This window comes from Eufriesea mexicana, unplaced genomic scaffold, assembly GCF_001483705.2.
Source record: "Eufriesea mexicana isolate 0111107269 unplaced genomic scaffold, ASM148370v2 scaffold4744748195, whole genome shotgun sequence".
Taxonomy (NCBI): domain Eukaryota; kingdom Metazoa; phylum Arthropoda; class Insecta; order Hymenoptera; family Apidae; genus Eufriesea; species Eufriesea mexicana.
Window position 1 is genome coordinate 175040 of NW_016907918.1, and position 16780 is coordinate 191819.

General features: G+C 45.0%; 1 protein-coding gene across 3 annotated transcripts in view; it reads right to left on the minus strand.

The window, feature by feature from the left end:
* Positions 1-15767, minus strand: part of LOC108545639 (dentin sialophosphoprotein) — a 45590-nt gene extending 29823 nt beyond the window's left edge. For 2 of the 3 annotated variants that reach the window (XM_017897368.1, XM_017897376.1), the window contains exon 1: positions 14499-15766. In XM_017897368.1, coding sequence (XP_017752857.1) covers positions 14499-14584 — 86 coding nt within the window. In that variant the 5' untranslated portion in view covers positions 14585-15766. Of the gene's footprint in view, positions 1-14498 lie in introns of all 3 variants that reach the window. The other variant, XM_017897359.1, reaches the window with a different exon arrangement.
* Positions 15768-16780: the final 1013 nt, after the last annotated feature.

Genomic DNA, 16780 nt, shown 5'->3' on the forward strand with positions numbered 1-16780 from the left:
ATGAAACTTTATCTCGCGATATTATCTCCGTTCCTTCTTCTATTTCCTCCAATTAATTACGACACAATGACCGGCACGGTAATCCATAACGATCGAAGGATCAATCCTCGCGATCGAAGAAAGTGGCAGCAGCTCTCAAATCGGCGTGGCTCTCCTCGTCCCTTTCCATGTCGGAGGTGACCACCTTCACCACGACCACCTCGATGGTGATCAACAGGAAGAGCACCATGAACGTCGCCATGTTGTATTTCTCTTGGCCAGGGACAACCCTTTCGCCCTCCAGCAGCAGCGTGGAGATGATACTCGAGACGTAGACCAACATCGTGTTTCCCTTTTCACTTTCAGTTCCTCCGGCCGTCCTTTCGCCTCGTTCACCTCGATCCTGCGTTCGTGAACTCTCTACGAGGAGTGACGGGGAAGGTAGACCTAATTAGAGTCGGTTCCCGTCGCAAACGTATGAAATAAACGCGAACTTCCGCGAGACAACATGCAATCCATTGCACGGGTTGATTAACCGGGAAACAAACACGGATTTTCCTTGACTATTGCGTGCTGAGTCGATTCTCTGCTTCCTATATATTGCCTTTGTCAAACAAGCATCTCTTCGCGTTCCACTTTCACGCTTTGTTATGTATATGAGCAAGCTTGACGGACAATTTATCACCTTTCGTTTGTATATCACCTACGATTAATCAGTGTTAGAGTTCAACGAATGATATCTTCCTCGTTTGTTTCACAGTTCTCGTTTAACCAGGATTTGTCATAGATTATCCTAATTAATTATGTCCTAAAAATTACGGTTGGCTCGATCCTCGATATTTCTTCATCCACTTTCGTCGTTGATCTCATACGGTGTTCCCGATGGCGATTTATTTCGAGCTTCACCGATTCGTCGAAATCGAATACGAGTTTCTCGTAACCTTGGTTCTCTTAACGATCTTTTTGTACCTCGCTTTCAAAAGCGGCTTTTTTCGTCCTTCTGCCGCGTCCCTTTTTGTTCTCCGCCCCTTTCACCGACGCCTGTCGTCCCGCCTCTTTCTCTATCCGATAATTAAACCCTTGATCACGCTGATTCTGCGGCTCTCGGCTGCCGAAACTAGCTTCCGATGCAGATATTCGATTGCCTGTCGTTCGTCCGATAGATTGATGCAGCTCCGATGCAAATTTCGACTCAGCGATTTATTCGTCGGCGATTCTTCGGCTGGCTTCGAGGACGCTCTCCGCCGACGTCCTTCTAGGCTTCGAGAAGATAATCCAACGCAGTCGGAAGGTCGGTGCAATCAAATCAACGCTGTCCTTCCTTCTTTGATCGTACACAACTTCTGCGGAGTCAGATAGAGTCAGATAGAGTCAGATAGAGTATTCGGATCGGTACTCTTTGAAACTTTGGCCTTCGGAGCCTCGGGAGCCTTCAGAGGGATCTTCTACGGAGTTTAGAGTTTTCAGAGAGGAATCTTCTTCGATATTTAGAATCGTCGATCACTAAAGATCACATTTAGAGTCGTCTCGTGTGCTCGTGTCAGTATAGAATCGGCTGGTCCCGTTTCGCTGATGGTCGACCCAGTGATCTAGCGAAGGCAATCTCTCCGATCTTCCGTTACATGCAGATCGATCTCAACTGGGATCACGGACCATTTTCGTGGACACCGTAGCGCACGGTGCCGATCAGCTCCGTTCCTTTGTGTCGGACTGCCGGTTTGAAAGTGACAGTAGCCTGGCCGGTCGGGGAAACTCGGTGTTATGCACACGAAGCACACGGGATGGTAGGAGATCTGCCGGGCCCAGATCTTTCCCCGCGTGAGGTTGAGCACCCCTGATCGTCAATTAACGTGAACTTTCACTGGATTTCGACGGTTGCCTGTGTTCCGCGAGGTTCGCTGCGCCCACTGGGGAAAAACAGAGGCGACTTGGTCGGGCCCTCAGAGCCGATTGGCGAAACGGTCGTCGGTTGAGACGTTATAGGTCGAAATCGAGAATCCCCCTGGTCTGCCACGATGACGTAATTTCGAAAGTGCCACACGGCGATTGTTACGTGCTTTAAACCTTTCACGGGTTCGCCAGGTGGCTCTAGATCACGATTCTTCGTGCACAGAGGCGGCCGAACCTCGATCCGATTGGCTCGTTCTAGATCCGAACTCCGTTTTCTGAATGGCTCGTTCGGAGGTTTGAAAAGGGAAGGTTGCTCGCTCGTCGATACAACGAAAAGGAAATTTTCTGGTTACGTGCTCGGTACACGGCGAGATTTCACGCTGGGTGATCTGGGACACGAGTTTATGATAGTAGAAGAGACGGTGTTTTTATGCAGACCGTGGACCGAAAGAGAGAGTAGCTCGTTTAATTTATCCTTTTAAGCGAAGGATTATTCCGAAGTGGGCCTTCACGCGTGCAACGTGTTTAATGGATCGGGCGGCTGCTCCTTTGCCAGACACGCGCGTTTTCATATTTCATCCGTTTGATTCAACGGATTTCAACTGTACCCGGATCCCGGCGGCTAATTACCGTGGAAGAAAAATGGCCCACGCGAGATCGTTCAGGGTTACGACTGTTGAATTGTTTCTGAATTCGCGTCATACCTTCTGCATTCGTTCCCGATAGATCATCTCGAGCCGTAAATAATTCAGCGCCACTCGATCCTGTCACGATCCCGACACTCGTGGTAAACAAACTGTTACGCGTGTCGATCTCTCCATTTCTTCCATAAACGTTTGTTTGCCGAGTTACGAAAGGCTGGCAAGATGGTAATCGACGACGATTATCTTCGATCGCGTAGGGTCCTGGTAACATTCACGAGTTACGACACTGCGTAGGTCCCGCCTAAGGCCTCCTAGCGCGATTCCCATTTTTCGTGCCCACGTATCGCTAATAGCTCGAGAGGATTACGCGATGGAACCGCGTGAAAGGTGTAACTGTTCGCAGGTATTGCGAAACGACGCTTGTAACCGAGGGAAATCACTTACGACACGTGTCGCTTATACCAGCATCTCGGATTAATACCGCGAATTAATAAGCGACATTCCTCTTGCAATCGCGTAATAACGGAATCCGCCATTTTTCCTCTTTCTCTCGATTAATCTCGCGTCGTCCCACGCTTCGCCGTTTCGCGGGCTGCTCGGCGAGTCGTCGGATCAGCTCGAGGATTCTCGATCTCGTTTTGAAACCGAATACGCCGGTTTAATTAACGCGACTCGCTTTCCAGACGGTTTCGAAAATAACGCGACGATCGCGTGGCTCTGCTTCGTGAGAGCGATCTAATTAGGCCTCGAATCCTGCTAATAAGTAATAATTCTCGTCGCGTTCCCCCCTGTTTTCGTCCCTGCGGAAATCGATTCGTTTCGCCACCCGTTTCCACTCAAATACCTCTCGATTCCGTGTTACCATTACGTATGCAGGCAGCCTGGAATAATTTTTATCCAATTAATATGGCGATCCAGATCACCGTCCCTCCAAGTTACTTCGATCTGTTTGCTATTTAGATTACTTTCCATCGAATTGGAACAATTCGCCTTTTGTTCCACCGCTTGGCATATGCACACGAAATTTTCGAATGTTTATATCTGCTACTCTTAACGAGCGAGATACTCGAGCCGATATGGTGTACGCGTGAAGAGTGAGATTTCGAGATTGCGATCGGTAAAATTAGGAGATCCACGATACCTACGCTGTAGCGATACTTACGGTATATTTATTACGAACACGCACCAGTAGGTCATCAAGCTGTTCCGATGCAACTTCCTCCTGAATGTACCATAATAACGAAGCTATAACGAAGCTTTAAACGACCTACATATGTTCACATAGAATAGCTTAGCTTAACGTAGCGTAAGTATAGTATCGTCTGTTTAATGTTTATATCTCACATGTCAAACGTAGCAGATAAGTATCTTGGTATAATACGCACCTAATATCCTGCACGAACTTTCTCGTACGGAAGGAACATAAATTTTCACGTGTAAATTTTCTTGCGAAACATTGTTAGAAACATTTTTATTTTCAACCTGCGATTTCTCTTTCCAACGCAGCATTCGAAGCGTCAGCCTATTCTTCGCGACGTCCCCTCTGAAGAATCTTGTTCAACGCGACACGTTTTCCACGCTCGGTCATAAATCGCGCTGAAACCCCATGGTTTACCCGTTATTCCCGGCCAACACAGAAAATTCCCGGTCTGGGGGATCGGGGGGTCGATAAATTCATGGAAAGTCGAGCGAAGCGACGCGCACGTCTGCAAGTAGGCCAACAAATCGGCGGTAATCGTTCGATCGGGTTTCGATGATTTGCGCGTTAATTACACGAAGGAAAAATTTTTTCCTGGTAAATCGAACAATTTAATCCCATCGTTGATCCAAATTTTCGCGTCGATCGTTTCGTCGAGAGATTACCGTATGTAGTCGATGATTATCGGCGATCGATCTCGCCGATTTTTAGGGCCACGAGGCACGCTTACGCAAACGGAGAGAAACGGGATGAAAGGAATTACAGGATCGTTATATAATCGAATTACACCAGCACGTGAACTTATGAAACGTTGACGGCACACGGGGAAGTGTTCGATAATGCAACTGGACTCGTGTCTTTGATTTCACTTTGAAGCATGCCACTGCTCGCTAATTCGCTTTGGGTCAATCGAACTCGCGATCACTTTTGCTCCTAAATGGAAATGGACGATCAGTGAAACTTCATTTTGCAATTATCAATCGATAAATTCGCTCTGTAGTCACTCGCGTTGCGGAGAAAGTACTTTATCGACGAAATAAGGGGTTCAAAAGTATCGGGGTAATTTAAATGCGTGGTACTGGGTAATTTATTTCGTTATCTATTTCGTTTTCAGATGAAATTGTTTACAGTCAGTTTACAGTCAGCTATGGGGAAGATTCGTTTAAAAGTATAATATTCTAAAGCCCTCAATTTTGAAAGTCCATCGTTAACTCTAAGTCTCAAGTTTGACAGAGATCTTTATATATTCCGATCGCCAAGAGATTGCTATGGAGATTAGAAAATAAAACACAGGGGAGGATTTGAAAAGCAATGACTTTTCAAGAGAGGAATCACAGAATGATCGAAAAGTAGAGTACAGTCCTAGAGAACGGGTAATGCATTATTCATGAACAAGCACGATAGGTCCCACGTTTAGCGTTTTAACATACGTACATAAACGTAACGTTACTTGTACCACGACCTGGTCCCAGGAACGCACAAAGGAAATAAAAATCGTGAAATTTCTTTCCAAAAATTCAAAGCCTCGTTTACACCTCGCACGAATTCACCCGGATTATTTGACCACGACGTTCAAGGTCATGCAAGGTTAAAAATGAAGAAATTATTCCGATGTGTCACAGAGATATGGCGATGATGCACCGTGATGTATTTTCAGTTTCTTCGAAAGCGAATAAAACTGGTCGCTGTGTTTACCTCCTCTCCGGGAGACCGACGTTAACCCAGCTGACAATCGAGTAGCCTATGCAGCAATGCAACTAGTAGGCACGATAAACTAAAGCCCAGCGTGAGATCCAGATTCGATCGGACTCGGTTTGGTCCGGCGTATCGCGCAAAACCGTTAACCTCGATCTTCTTGCGATCGATAGAAAGTACAGGCGCGTTGGAACATAGCGTGCGATTAAAAACACCGCGTCGTCCACGCTTCCGCCGAGCGGGCACGCGTCTCGTCCTTACCGTTTCTCCCGCTTTCTCCGGCAGAGGATGGTCCGTAGCAGGAAAATTTTGATCAGCCGTCGCGCCTCGCCGGATTTCATGAAGCACTCGTGATCTCTTTCGGCTTCTATCGTCGCACTTTCATCCAAGGTACGCGAGGTTTCACGAGCAACGAACTTTCGGTACTATTCAACCTTCTGTCAATGGTCACGGATAAAAACGAAGACAAACACTCGGCTCCGTAAAATAAACGTCGGCCAAAAAATCTCTCTCTTCTTTCTTGGATAAAAGCCACGAGCCAAGGATCCAAGCTGAAAGTCCAACGTCCCTTTAAATCAGTGCCTCTACTCTAAGAAGGCAGAGATGAAAGCGACTAGGTCAGTCGCGTTTGTCCTTCGTGTTTTGGAAAGCAACGAGTTTTAAAAAGCACTCTGACGCCGGTCAGAGACGCAAAATACACCGACTGACTGACTATCCGCGACACGAAGCATCTCAACAATGAGGGAGCCGTTGCGTTCAGGCTCCCCCGGTCTGCGGTTCCTCCTCTGCTTCCGGTCCCCCTACACGCTGGCCGAAGCTATTGTTTAATATGGTTTGATACGTCGGCCATTGTGTAACGACGTTTTGCCATTAACGACACCCGTGCCGTGGCCCGACCCGTGCATCCCAATGCCGGCAGCTCGTCGTACCGTTCCTCGACGTCTTTCCTTCCTTCTCGTCCCACTAGCGAGGTCGCGACGCTTCTGGTCGTCGTGTCAATGCTGTTGAACCGCGCGCCGAGCCACGCATCACTAATCGGTAGTCGTGCGCGTACATCCGGTCCTGTCATGGATTCACGAACCGCTGCTGACCTCACGTGCCTGGCGAGAGAACACGTGGACACACCTGCCTGATCGTTGCCTTTCAGACCGTTGGCCTCGCCATCTTTTCACGTTTCTTCCGTTTTCATCTTTCTCCACAGTTCATTCGGGTTAGGTTAGCTGTGGCGTTGGACCTCGATCATTTAGCTGAATTGTTCACGCGGATGTTCTACCGACGCGAACGGTGTCGGTGAATATTCGATGTTTCTCATTTCGATGAGAAATTTTTGTAAACGAAGGTCAATCCAGGTCTGTCACGAACTCACGAACAGCTGCTGATTTCACGCGTGGGAATGGGACACACCTGTTTGACGGTTGGCCTCACGATCTTCCCGTGTTTCTGTCGTTTTATTTTGCTGGAGGAGTTGGTCGAAGTACATCTTCGAGACGAATCTTCTTTGGTTACTAATCTCGCAGACATTTGGCCTCAGACTTGTTCGGATAGAGGTCCTATCAGGTGTCCTTATCGGAGGATCGAGTCGTATAATAGGAATTTTTCGCAGATCGAGACGTGTCTCTGTTCCATCGTAGATTATGGCAAGCAACTGTGTCTCGAAATTAAATTAGCTCTCTCGATAGGCTTCCGGTAATTAATCGCTGGCGAGGAACTTGTCACAGACCGTTAGATTCGGGGTACCGTCTTCCTGCCGGAAAATTTCTCTCACCGGGATAATTTCACGGGATGTTTGCCTCTCGGAATCCGCCAGTCGAATTTTCCTTTCTGCGCGGAATATCGGGGAACAGAGCGAATTGGGCCTGGCAGCGAAATGGAGGAACGATTCCCATCGGATTCGTTGGAATTCACGTGGCCGACTGCTTCGTCATTCTTCTAAGCGTTTCCTATATTACGTCGAGGAAGTGGAGTTGTATAACTGTTTTCTTAACGCTCGACAAATTTCAACGAACCCGTGCAAATACATTACAATTCGTGGCGGCCACCCGGTCGCATCGAGCGCATTCGTAAACGGCAGAGGGTATTTCTTGCTGTAATCGGTACGGTCGATCTCGATCCGTCGTCGGGCAACCGTGCGTTCGTTTTCTGGCAAAATGGGGCGTGCACGATGCGTGTCAGGGAAATGGAAACGCGCAGTGGATCGTGAGAACAGCAACGAGAGCCGGTCTGTCAGTGAAAATAGAAAAAACCGTGCTCGAAAGTCGACCGGTACGCACGATGCATCGATGCATTCCTGGCGTTAATTGCGAGATTCCACGTTCGCGATTACCACGTCGGGAACCGTAATATTCGTTTACGATACAACGCGGTTGCATAACGCGGATGGAAACTGTGGTTCCCTGTGGATCGTGGCTGAAGAATCTCGTGCATCCGATTGACGCGTGAGGATCGCCGCCTGATCGAAGAGGAGCGAAGTGGCGTTGGCGGAATTTGGCAGGTCAACTGGCGAGGTTAACCGGGCAAGTCAACGATCGTCGTGACATTCGGATACTTTCAAAATTTTAATCACGTTTCGACGAAGAAGGACGAAAAAGAACGAAAAAGCCCGAAGCGAAGATCGGCGTGGGAAGTGGAATGTGCGTGTCCCGGAAAATTCTTGGATTATTCGATATCGACTTTCGAGATGTAATTAACGCAGTTCGGTTTCAACCTCGGCCGTTCGAATGCAAATTATCGCGATTATTAACGGTACCATGGTTCCCATTCCGTTCTCCGATACTCCCACGCGTTTTCCGCGCTCGCATTTGTCGCTGGAGAAATTATCGCGAAATCGCGCTGCATTAAATTTCCAATGACGATTCCCGGCTCGCGATTATTTATCTCCATATCCATTCGGCAATTTTCGAGTCGCTGTTTAATCGTCGGCCGACATTTTCCGGCTTGATGCATCCTTTATCGCTCGTTCCATCCACACCCTTTCAGGATTTTTCTCACGGAATATCAGCGATTATTCCGAAAATGTTATTGTAAAATATCGTTGCAGCTTCGAACTTTCACCAAAGATAACGGGATATATCAGACGTAACGTTTACGTAATCCTTCCGCTTGTTCGATGTCATCGCGCCAAATTTACGAGTACAAACAGCCGTCGTCTGGCTCGCGAGGCCTTTGAATCATTTATAGCTCGTTGGAAATCAATTGGCCGCTCAAGGTCGCCTCCCCCACCACCGCGGAGCTAGGTACTAGGAATAACCCCGTTACTCCGTTACTTGACTATCCCTGGATATAATTCGCATATTTACACACAAGGCGCGACGGAGCCGCAGACAGAACGGTTGAATAATTACCGACGCACGTATGAGCTCGCCTGTGACACCAGCGACAGACCTGCAATTTCTATCTCCGCGAAAGCCCCGACCCCTTTCCAACCGTTTCGCTCGAATAATTAAACACTTTTCTTCGTTAAAAGTTCCTCGGATGCCGGCTGAATAATTGAAAAATGTCGGGGTTCACGACCCCTGTCGATCCTGCACGTATTTTCGCGTCGTTTATTCTCGTACCGAGCCCAGAATCGAGCCGACCAGATCCATGGCAGTTATTCTTCTCACGCGGTATCGCGGGACCATTGTCGCAGTCGTCGGTGCACACCGGTTCACATTCGTTAAGAAATTACTTCTTCATCTGGGTCACGCTTATATACACCAGATGGCACAATGAGCGCTCGTTAAGATGGCGGGCACACACGCACGGCATGGCGATATCGATCTGTACCGAATTATTAAAGACAGAAACCGTCTAAATCGCGTCAGGATTGGTTGCAAGAACCAGTCGACTCGAAAGTTCCCGGCGTCGACTTTATGGCACGTAACGTTATTACGAAAGAAACGTAATCTCGGAATGTGTGACTGCAGCGCGGGAAACACGCCTATCTCGGGGTCGTACGGAGCCGTTTCGGATCGGTCTCCCGTAAGGTTTCAGTGCCTGCTTTCATTGCGCCGGGAATTAAGTTGTTCGCGTACTTGGATCTCGTTATCTCGTGTCTTCTTTTCTTGCTGGCTGTTATAAAAGATTCTTGGCGCTGAGGAATGCGCTAGGTTAAAATGGTACTTTCCACGCTCTGTTATTACACCTTGGTAACTTTTATTGCTCTCGTTTGATTGATCGCTCGAGCTGCCTAAGGAATAGGATTCGTTTTATGGTAGGTCGAAAAGAGCCGAGGAGAAGGAAAGAGAAGGATATCGGGAAGTATTTAACACTATTACCGATCCGTAACGTGTACTTAAATTGGGTAGATCAGTAGATGGGAATAATTAAAATCGTGTGATGAAAATCGCGTTTAACGTTAGGATACTAAAAGAATTTGCGCGGTGGAAATAATTATTTACGTATAATTGTTTGTTTCTGCCAAAATAAAATTTTTTTGAATTTTATTTCTTGGTATATGACAAAAAATTTTATTTATTTGGATTACTCATCTATAATACGTGTAGATAATAATATTAAAAATTGTACCACGAAAACTGCATCGTACAATTTTTTATTTTATTATATCTCTATATAATCATATTTTCATCATATAAATTTTTATTTTATTATAACGACACAAAATTATTTCAAACGTGGGTTTTATTTTTTTGTATATTGAAAATAATTGTATTTATTGGAGTACATATGATTATACCTCTCTCTAAATAAAAATCAACATTGATTTTGTCAAAAGAAAGTATAGGTTTCAAACAATTGTAAAAATGAAAAATCCGAATGCAATTTGTAGTTCGTGCTTTAAAAATAATTAATAGTTGTATAGTTATATCGTCAAATATTAGGTTGTCCACATGCTGACATCGGTATTTGTAACATACGATGGTAATTGTTTCGTTCGAAAGATAGAAATATATTACTGGCATCTAGTAAAAAAATAATGAATTACTCATCGATGCTGCAACGGTAAAATTGAGTTAGGTTGAAATTCGAGATTAAAATAATTCGATTATTTCGAAGTTCCTCATAAATCACCTTGTATAATACGTAACAGAATTCCAAAGTTCGAACAACGAGAACGATATTGTGCAAACAAAACGTTCCACGAAGCTTATCTACAATTACTCATGCCGCGAATGCGCAATTAGCGCGCGATTAACTGATTATGTGTATTTTCGCGCGTGCAAACTAATCGAAGTAAAAAGTGTTTGTTCTTAAGAATGGATCGTTCTAAACACTCTATATTCCACAGGTAAACCGGAATGACAAACAAACTACGGTAGTTTCCCTGAAAAATATGTCCGGGTATCTGCATAAATGGGAATTACTCGTAAGTTCTTCAAGTATCGAGAAACCGGTGAGTGCCATATTTACGAACCGTTTAAAGTAATGGAAACTTTCAAAAACCACCTGTTCCCGACTTTCTTTCGTGCCGGACAAAAGATGTCGCCGGCAGAAAATTCCTCGTTGCTCATCGCCTTCGCGATGCTACCTTTTTGGGGCCAATTTTTGTCATCCCCGTATCTCGGGAAATCACCGAAACGTAATTTACCGTGTGCTCGAGAGAGGAAAAAGGAGAACGTGAACGACACTCGTCAGACTGGTCAGAACAAGAGAGAGTAAATAAAAGCAAGCCCTGCATACCGAAGTTCGTCGTACGCATACGCATACGAACATCTTCGTTTATAAACACGGCCACGCGCGCGCCTACAGGCTGTTGCAAAAGTCGATGGCTGGCTTCCAGCTGGAATTTTTGTCCACCGATAAACCGGTTTGTTTTCCTTCCAATCGCGCTTTTAACCGCTTCGAGCATTTAAAAAACCGATAAAATAATATCTCGTTTCCATTTTTAGAGAATACCTGAAATGTCCGCGTATCTTAATACCTTTTTCCGGAATGGCACGCGATAATATTCACCTCTTGTCAGCTGTCATTACGATTTTAGCCGAACGAGTAATTACCCACATACGTAATTCTGATATTTATATATATTTTCTACATTTTCCTATAGTCTCTTTCAAAACACATACTGCAGAGTTTAAAAGATCGCGACCATACTTTCATAATTGGAAATTTAACGGAAATGAATTTGTTTCGACTAGGGAAAAATGATCAAAACTTGTGGTTTCAATCTCCCAAAAATTTTGCTCGCTGGTTCGTATTTATCGACGAAAATCTGTGGCTAATTGCAGATTATTAATGTCTTCATAGTGGCGCCAGTGTAGCGCGATGCTTAAATACGATACTGTTAATTAACTACCGTGGTAGTTCATCTTGCCTAACGAAAGATTATAAATGTCATGGAAAGTTAATTATCTAACGGATTTAATAGACGAGGCATTATATCCCTTGCGATGCATTCAAGCAATTTCAAACTGGTATCTCCTGTAACTCGCGCAGGAGTAAAAGGGCGATAAAAATTATTCCTCGTAAAAGTAAACTGCGACGTGACTGTAAAATGCAGAAGACCTCCGATAAATCTAGCCAGGATGAGAAATAACGAATTACATTATCCTTTCCTGAAAATTTCCTACGCGAGACTTCCTCGCGATAGTAGATCAAAACGCGACAAATCTTCCTGGTTTCCTTTCACGAATCCTGAATACCGGCAACCGGTCCAGCATTTCTGCTCTCTCGTGTGGTACACTCCTGCACTCTCGAGTCAAATTTTTTCAAACACCAAAACGGTGTTCGTGTTTGCTCGCGTGTAGTGCATCGAAAGGTATCGGTGCACACGCGTAACTCGTAATAACGACCAAAGATTGTTCGCGGAGGCCTTTGGCCGGACTACTTTGGCCAGGAACTCGAAACATCGTGCTCGAGCCACGTTTTATATCGGCTTGGAACGAAGAAATTCCGACTGGATCGTTAAGAAACCAGCCGTGCCTTCTCCTCTTTTGCTCCTCTCTACGTCCGTGTCCGGCCGTATCAGTGTCAGGAGAGATCTAAAATGACGATTCGCGGCGATCGCTCGAGGATCGCGACTCGCGAAAGTCGTACGGCTAATCGGTGTTTACATGGGAAGCGATTCGCGAAAAAAACGAATCAGACGCGATTGCCGTGTAGCTATTACACGCTCTCGTGCAGGTGAACGCGTGTGTCGTGAACACAGGTAGACTTTATAGCTGGGCAGACGTGTGGTGATTGTACAGGGCGACGCAGAAGAGGTGGCTCGGAGGTGTACACACACCTGACCTATTTGGACGTTAATCCATTTGACTCGAGATATCATCGGAATTTTATTGCTATTGTCATATCTATACCCATAGACACGATTATAGTTTCTTACTTATTTAGCCTGTATTATATTTAACAAAAATATTATTTCATTGTAACAGCTATTATCTTATCGGTATACATCGTATCGTTTCTTCTAAGAAATTGTGAATATGACGAGTGTAATGTCCTTTCGTTTCAAGATTATTTTTTCTTTTTCTCAGCATTAGAATCGTCTTATCGTGTTTGTTGTTTGGACATCGCGTTTGTTTCAATTCTTGAGGCACTTGAAGCTTCGAATTCGATTGTATGTCTAACAGCTGTCAACGTTTCTGTACGCGTGAAGAACTATAATTAGCTCCACGCGATATTTCGTGTTAAACGAACACAATGGCAATCTAATCTGAACGCAATCCGAGTGATAGCCCGACAGTATCTCAGTTTCACGATCGGTATGTATCATTCGTTTGTATACAGTATACAGCTTCGAAATTGTCTTGAATCGGAGGAAACCGTGAGGGAACGCTATAGCTTGGGAACGGAGCGAGATATCAAGGATGTTACGAAATTATCTCGCTTTTTACCAGTTTTTCTATTAGATCCTAGGGACCGTTTGTCAATAAAAACGAGAAATATAACGAGCGTCGGAGACAAGAAAGAACCTAATGAATATTTAAGTCACGTGTAGCGTGTTGTTGCTCGTAATGTCCAAGCATCCATTAACGAAATCAGTCGCATAATTAACGTCGCATGATTTATCTCGCTGAACAACATGAAGTACACGTGTGACGAGACAGGTGTAAAAACTTAGATTCTCTTAGAATTTCCTTTATCAGCTTTTTATTTCGTGTCACGTTGACAATCATTGCCGTCTACTCTATGTCGCAAGACAATATCAAAGCGACCTTCGTGCTTATCTAAGATCCTCCATAAATTCTCTAACGTCTCGTATCCTCGCTTTGACATAACTCTAGATATATATTTATTCACGGTCCGAAGTATGTAAATTTAAGAACTGTTTATGTTCGTATGGATCTTATTCGCTAATGGCCATCGCGAGTCCTCGCGATCTCGCTTCCTCTGCTACCATTTTGTCTTCCATCGTGTACCATCGTTTTAATGGTTTCTGATATCGCGAAGATCGATATACGATCGTAGATTGCGTTAAACGAATGTTTCCTGTTACTTGAAAACGCGGCTTAATAACGAGCATTGTTGTCACAGCGAATGGCATTGAGTCTTATTTGGCATTGGGTCTTATTAGGCATTGATCATCGAATTCGTCACGATCGTGATAGAAACTTATCTCGCCACTTGTCGAAAAAGTTGTACCAAAAATATTACGTGACGTGAGCCGTAAAAATAGCGATGCAACGGCGATAAATCGAAAGGGAACAGGTGGATCGGAATCCATCGCGTATTAATCGCGATTTCTAAATTTCACAGCCTCGAGTATACCGTATTATCGGATGGAATATTTGAACGACTTCGGAATACGTAGAAAAAGCTGGAGGAAAACGACGTCAAAGCAGCAAGAAGTAGATGAAGAAGAATCGGCGACGCGATAGTTGAAGGCGCGCCAGAAACAAAACGAAACACGTGCTCGCGCGTCACGCGCCATTAACGCCTATCTGCGATATCTTCGAGTCTCGAAAGTGTATTTTTTTCGGCTACGTGACCAAAAGAGGCTGAAACGTGGCATAGGAAAACGTAAATCGCAGCAGAGGCAGCCTTTCATGAAACCGTGTAAGATCGATTGAAATTAACAATCGGAATCGAGGTGCTCGACCCACTTTTACCATCCTGCGTTCTCCATTTTGGTCCATCGATCGTGCATGCATCGATCTCGTACTTTTCGCGTCCGATTAAACGATGAAACGGGTACTTCGGTTCATACTCACCCCCTGAGGACTCCGCTGTAGATGAGAAAACAGATCCCAGAGGCGACACCAGCCACCACTAAACTCATGCTAGGCGACATCAACATTTTTCCACTCGCTGAACAACCCTCTTCAACAGGATATCAATCGACCGCACCGTGTCTCTGTGCACGACGATAGGTTTGACGTTTAATTACAGCTGATGGATCCACTCGGCTGTTCCTTGCACGCTGATCGCTCTCGAGTCCATTTCTCTTCCCTCCTTCCAGGGTTGACGTGGAAAAAATCTCTCCAGACCGGGTTCCTCGGATGCGGGTCTCTCGTATACGTCTGTTGTGGAAAAATTCCAGTTTCACCTTCGTTTCTCAACGTAGATATTCTCCAAGAACTTCAAACGCTGCTTCTATCCACTGATGACTGAGTCTGGCTGCCTGATTCAACTTCACGATACGCAGCGTTCTGGTTATCTGATACAAGTCGATAACGACTTCTCGATCGAATTCTGACGATATCGAGCCGATTCGATCGGGCAAATGCATCTAACGTTTATTTTTATCGTTGTTGTTCAATCTCGGAGACTGATTTTAACTCGAAAATATTTGGGTTTTTCAATATTCGATTCAGCAATAAGGATTCTTCGGATTTCTTCGCTATCATTTGTGAGAATGACCAATGAGTTTGCGAGAACGACCACGGATACAAAGTCTTCTCTCGAAGCATGCAGAAGTTAGGAGAGACAGTCGAGTTTCTCGAAACTAGGTGGGGAGAGTTTTGAATTCCACTGTATTCTTTACTCGATGATTTCGACTGCAGATTACTTAGATCTTCCGTCAGATAAGGTTCGTATTCTCGAAAAAAGAAAACCAACAGAGATTCGTATCTTTGGAGGTCTTTTAATTCGGTGCTCGTTCTGTTTGGTGGTCTTCTAATTCAGTTTCACAGACAGGTGTCTTCGGCGCCGTTCATGAGAATGATCGAAGAGTTTAGGATGACTACGGACCCAGACTCTGTTCTTCTCGAAGAGGTTCGAAGAAACGAGCGAGCTTCTCGAAAGGTGGTGGGGGTAATTTTGAATTGCGTCGTGTGATGTCGCACTTTCACGCACTTTTCACGATCGGAACTTGGACGACGGGCCCGTGGTACCGTTATTAAATCGGTAACTGGTGTATCCAGGAGATGTGAGCGGACCGCACGATAAGATTGAACTGAAGCAGAGCTAAGGTCCCAGCGTGTAGACACGCGTGCACCTTCTCAGCATCGTCGCGCACCACGCTAACGTGTTATTGCATGTCGACACTTTGCTTCGTCTAGGATGCAGCTGTCGAGTGGAACATCGCGTTTCACATCAGAATTTGCAATTCGTTCCATGTATGTCCTTGTACTCTTGACCGAACTTTAGTGTCTTCGCTCTAATCGAGTGCGTCCACTGCACGGTAGTCATTTTCCAGTTTTTACGACGCTTATAAATAGCAAACGAGTATCCTCGAGTCCTCGAAATCGTCGGAAATAACCAGCAATATTGTACAATTGAAATTTTCTCTCGGAATCCAAGATTCAAGTTGAATCTAGGAGGTTATTTTTTTTTTTTTTTTTTGAGCAATTCTTAATGGAGAAGGATGTGAAAATAATTGGATAAGTTCCCGAAGGTATTCAATGGCTGCTACTTTTTCTTTCACGGATTCGAGACGAGTCAATTAGTGTAGGATCGTAACGGCGCTTAAAATAGCGGGGAACGTTTCCTGAGAAAACGACGCAGCCGAGGAAAAAACTATGCGGTCATTATGTAACTTTTATCTAAGTCGTTGCGTCACCAGTACCTCGGTCCATGTTGTCTGCAGACAAAGTGAAAATCTGCGTGCGAGCTCTAGCGTGGCGTTGTAGAGAACGATATACGACCCGGCTTATTCGTCATTTTTTATTTTCCACTCATGTAAATACGATTCTATTCGCGTTAATTCAGTTATCGCGTAAAAAGTCGAAATTATTCAATATCGATTATATAACATTAATTTCAACTATCAACATTCTATTCTCGAATATCGATAAGCCGGTAATCGATCGTTCAAATTTTTTCTTTAAAAGTGGAGGTCTCGATGGTAAACGTTCGTATATATATATCTCTCTCTCCTGAATGCCTTATCACACGAGTGACTTTTTGTGTCACTGATAAAACAGTCGTTCTGTTTATTGACGTTGCGTGCACCTACGAGCAGTAGATACGACACGCAACGCGTACACTGGGTTGCCTACACGCTAGGGGCGTCTGACTAACACCGTCGGTAATCACTGACCAGACCGTGCGT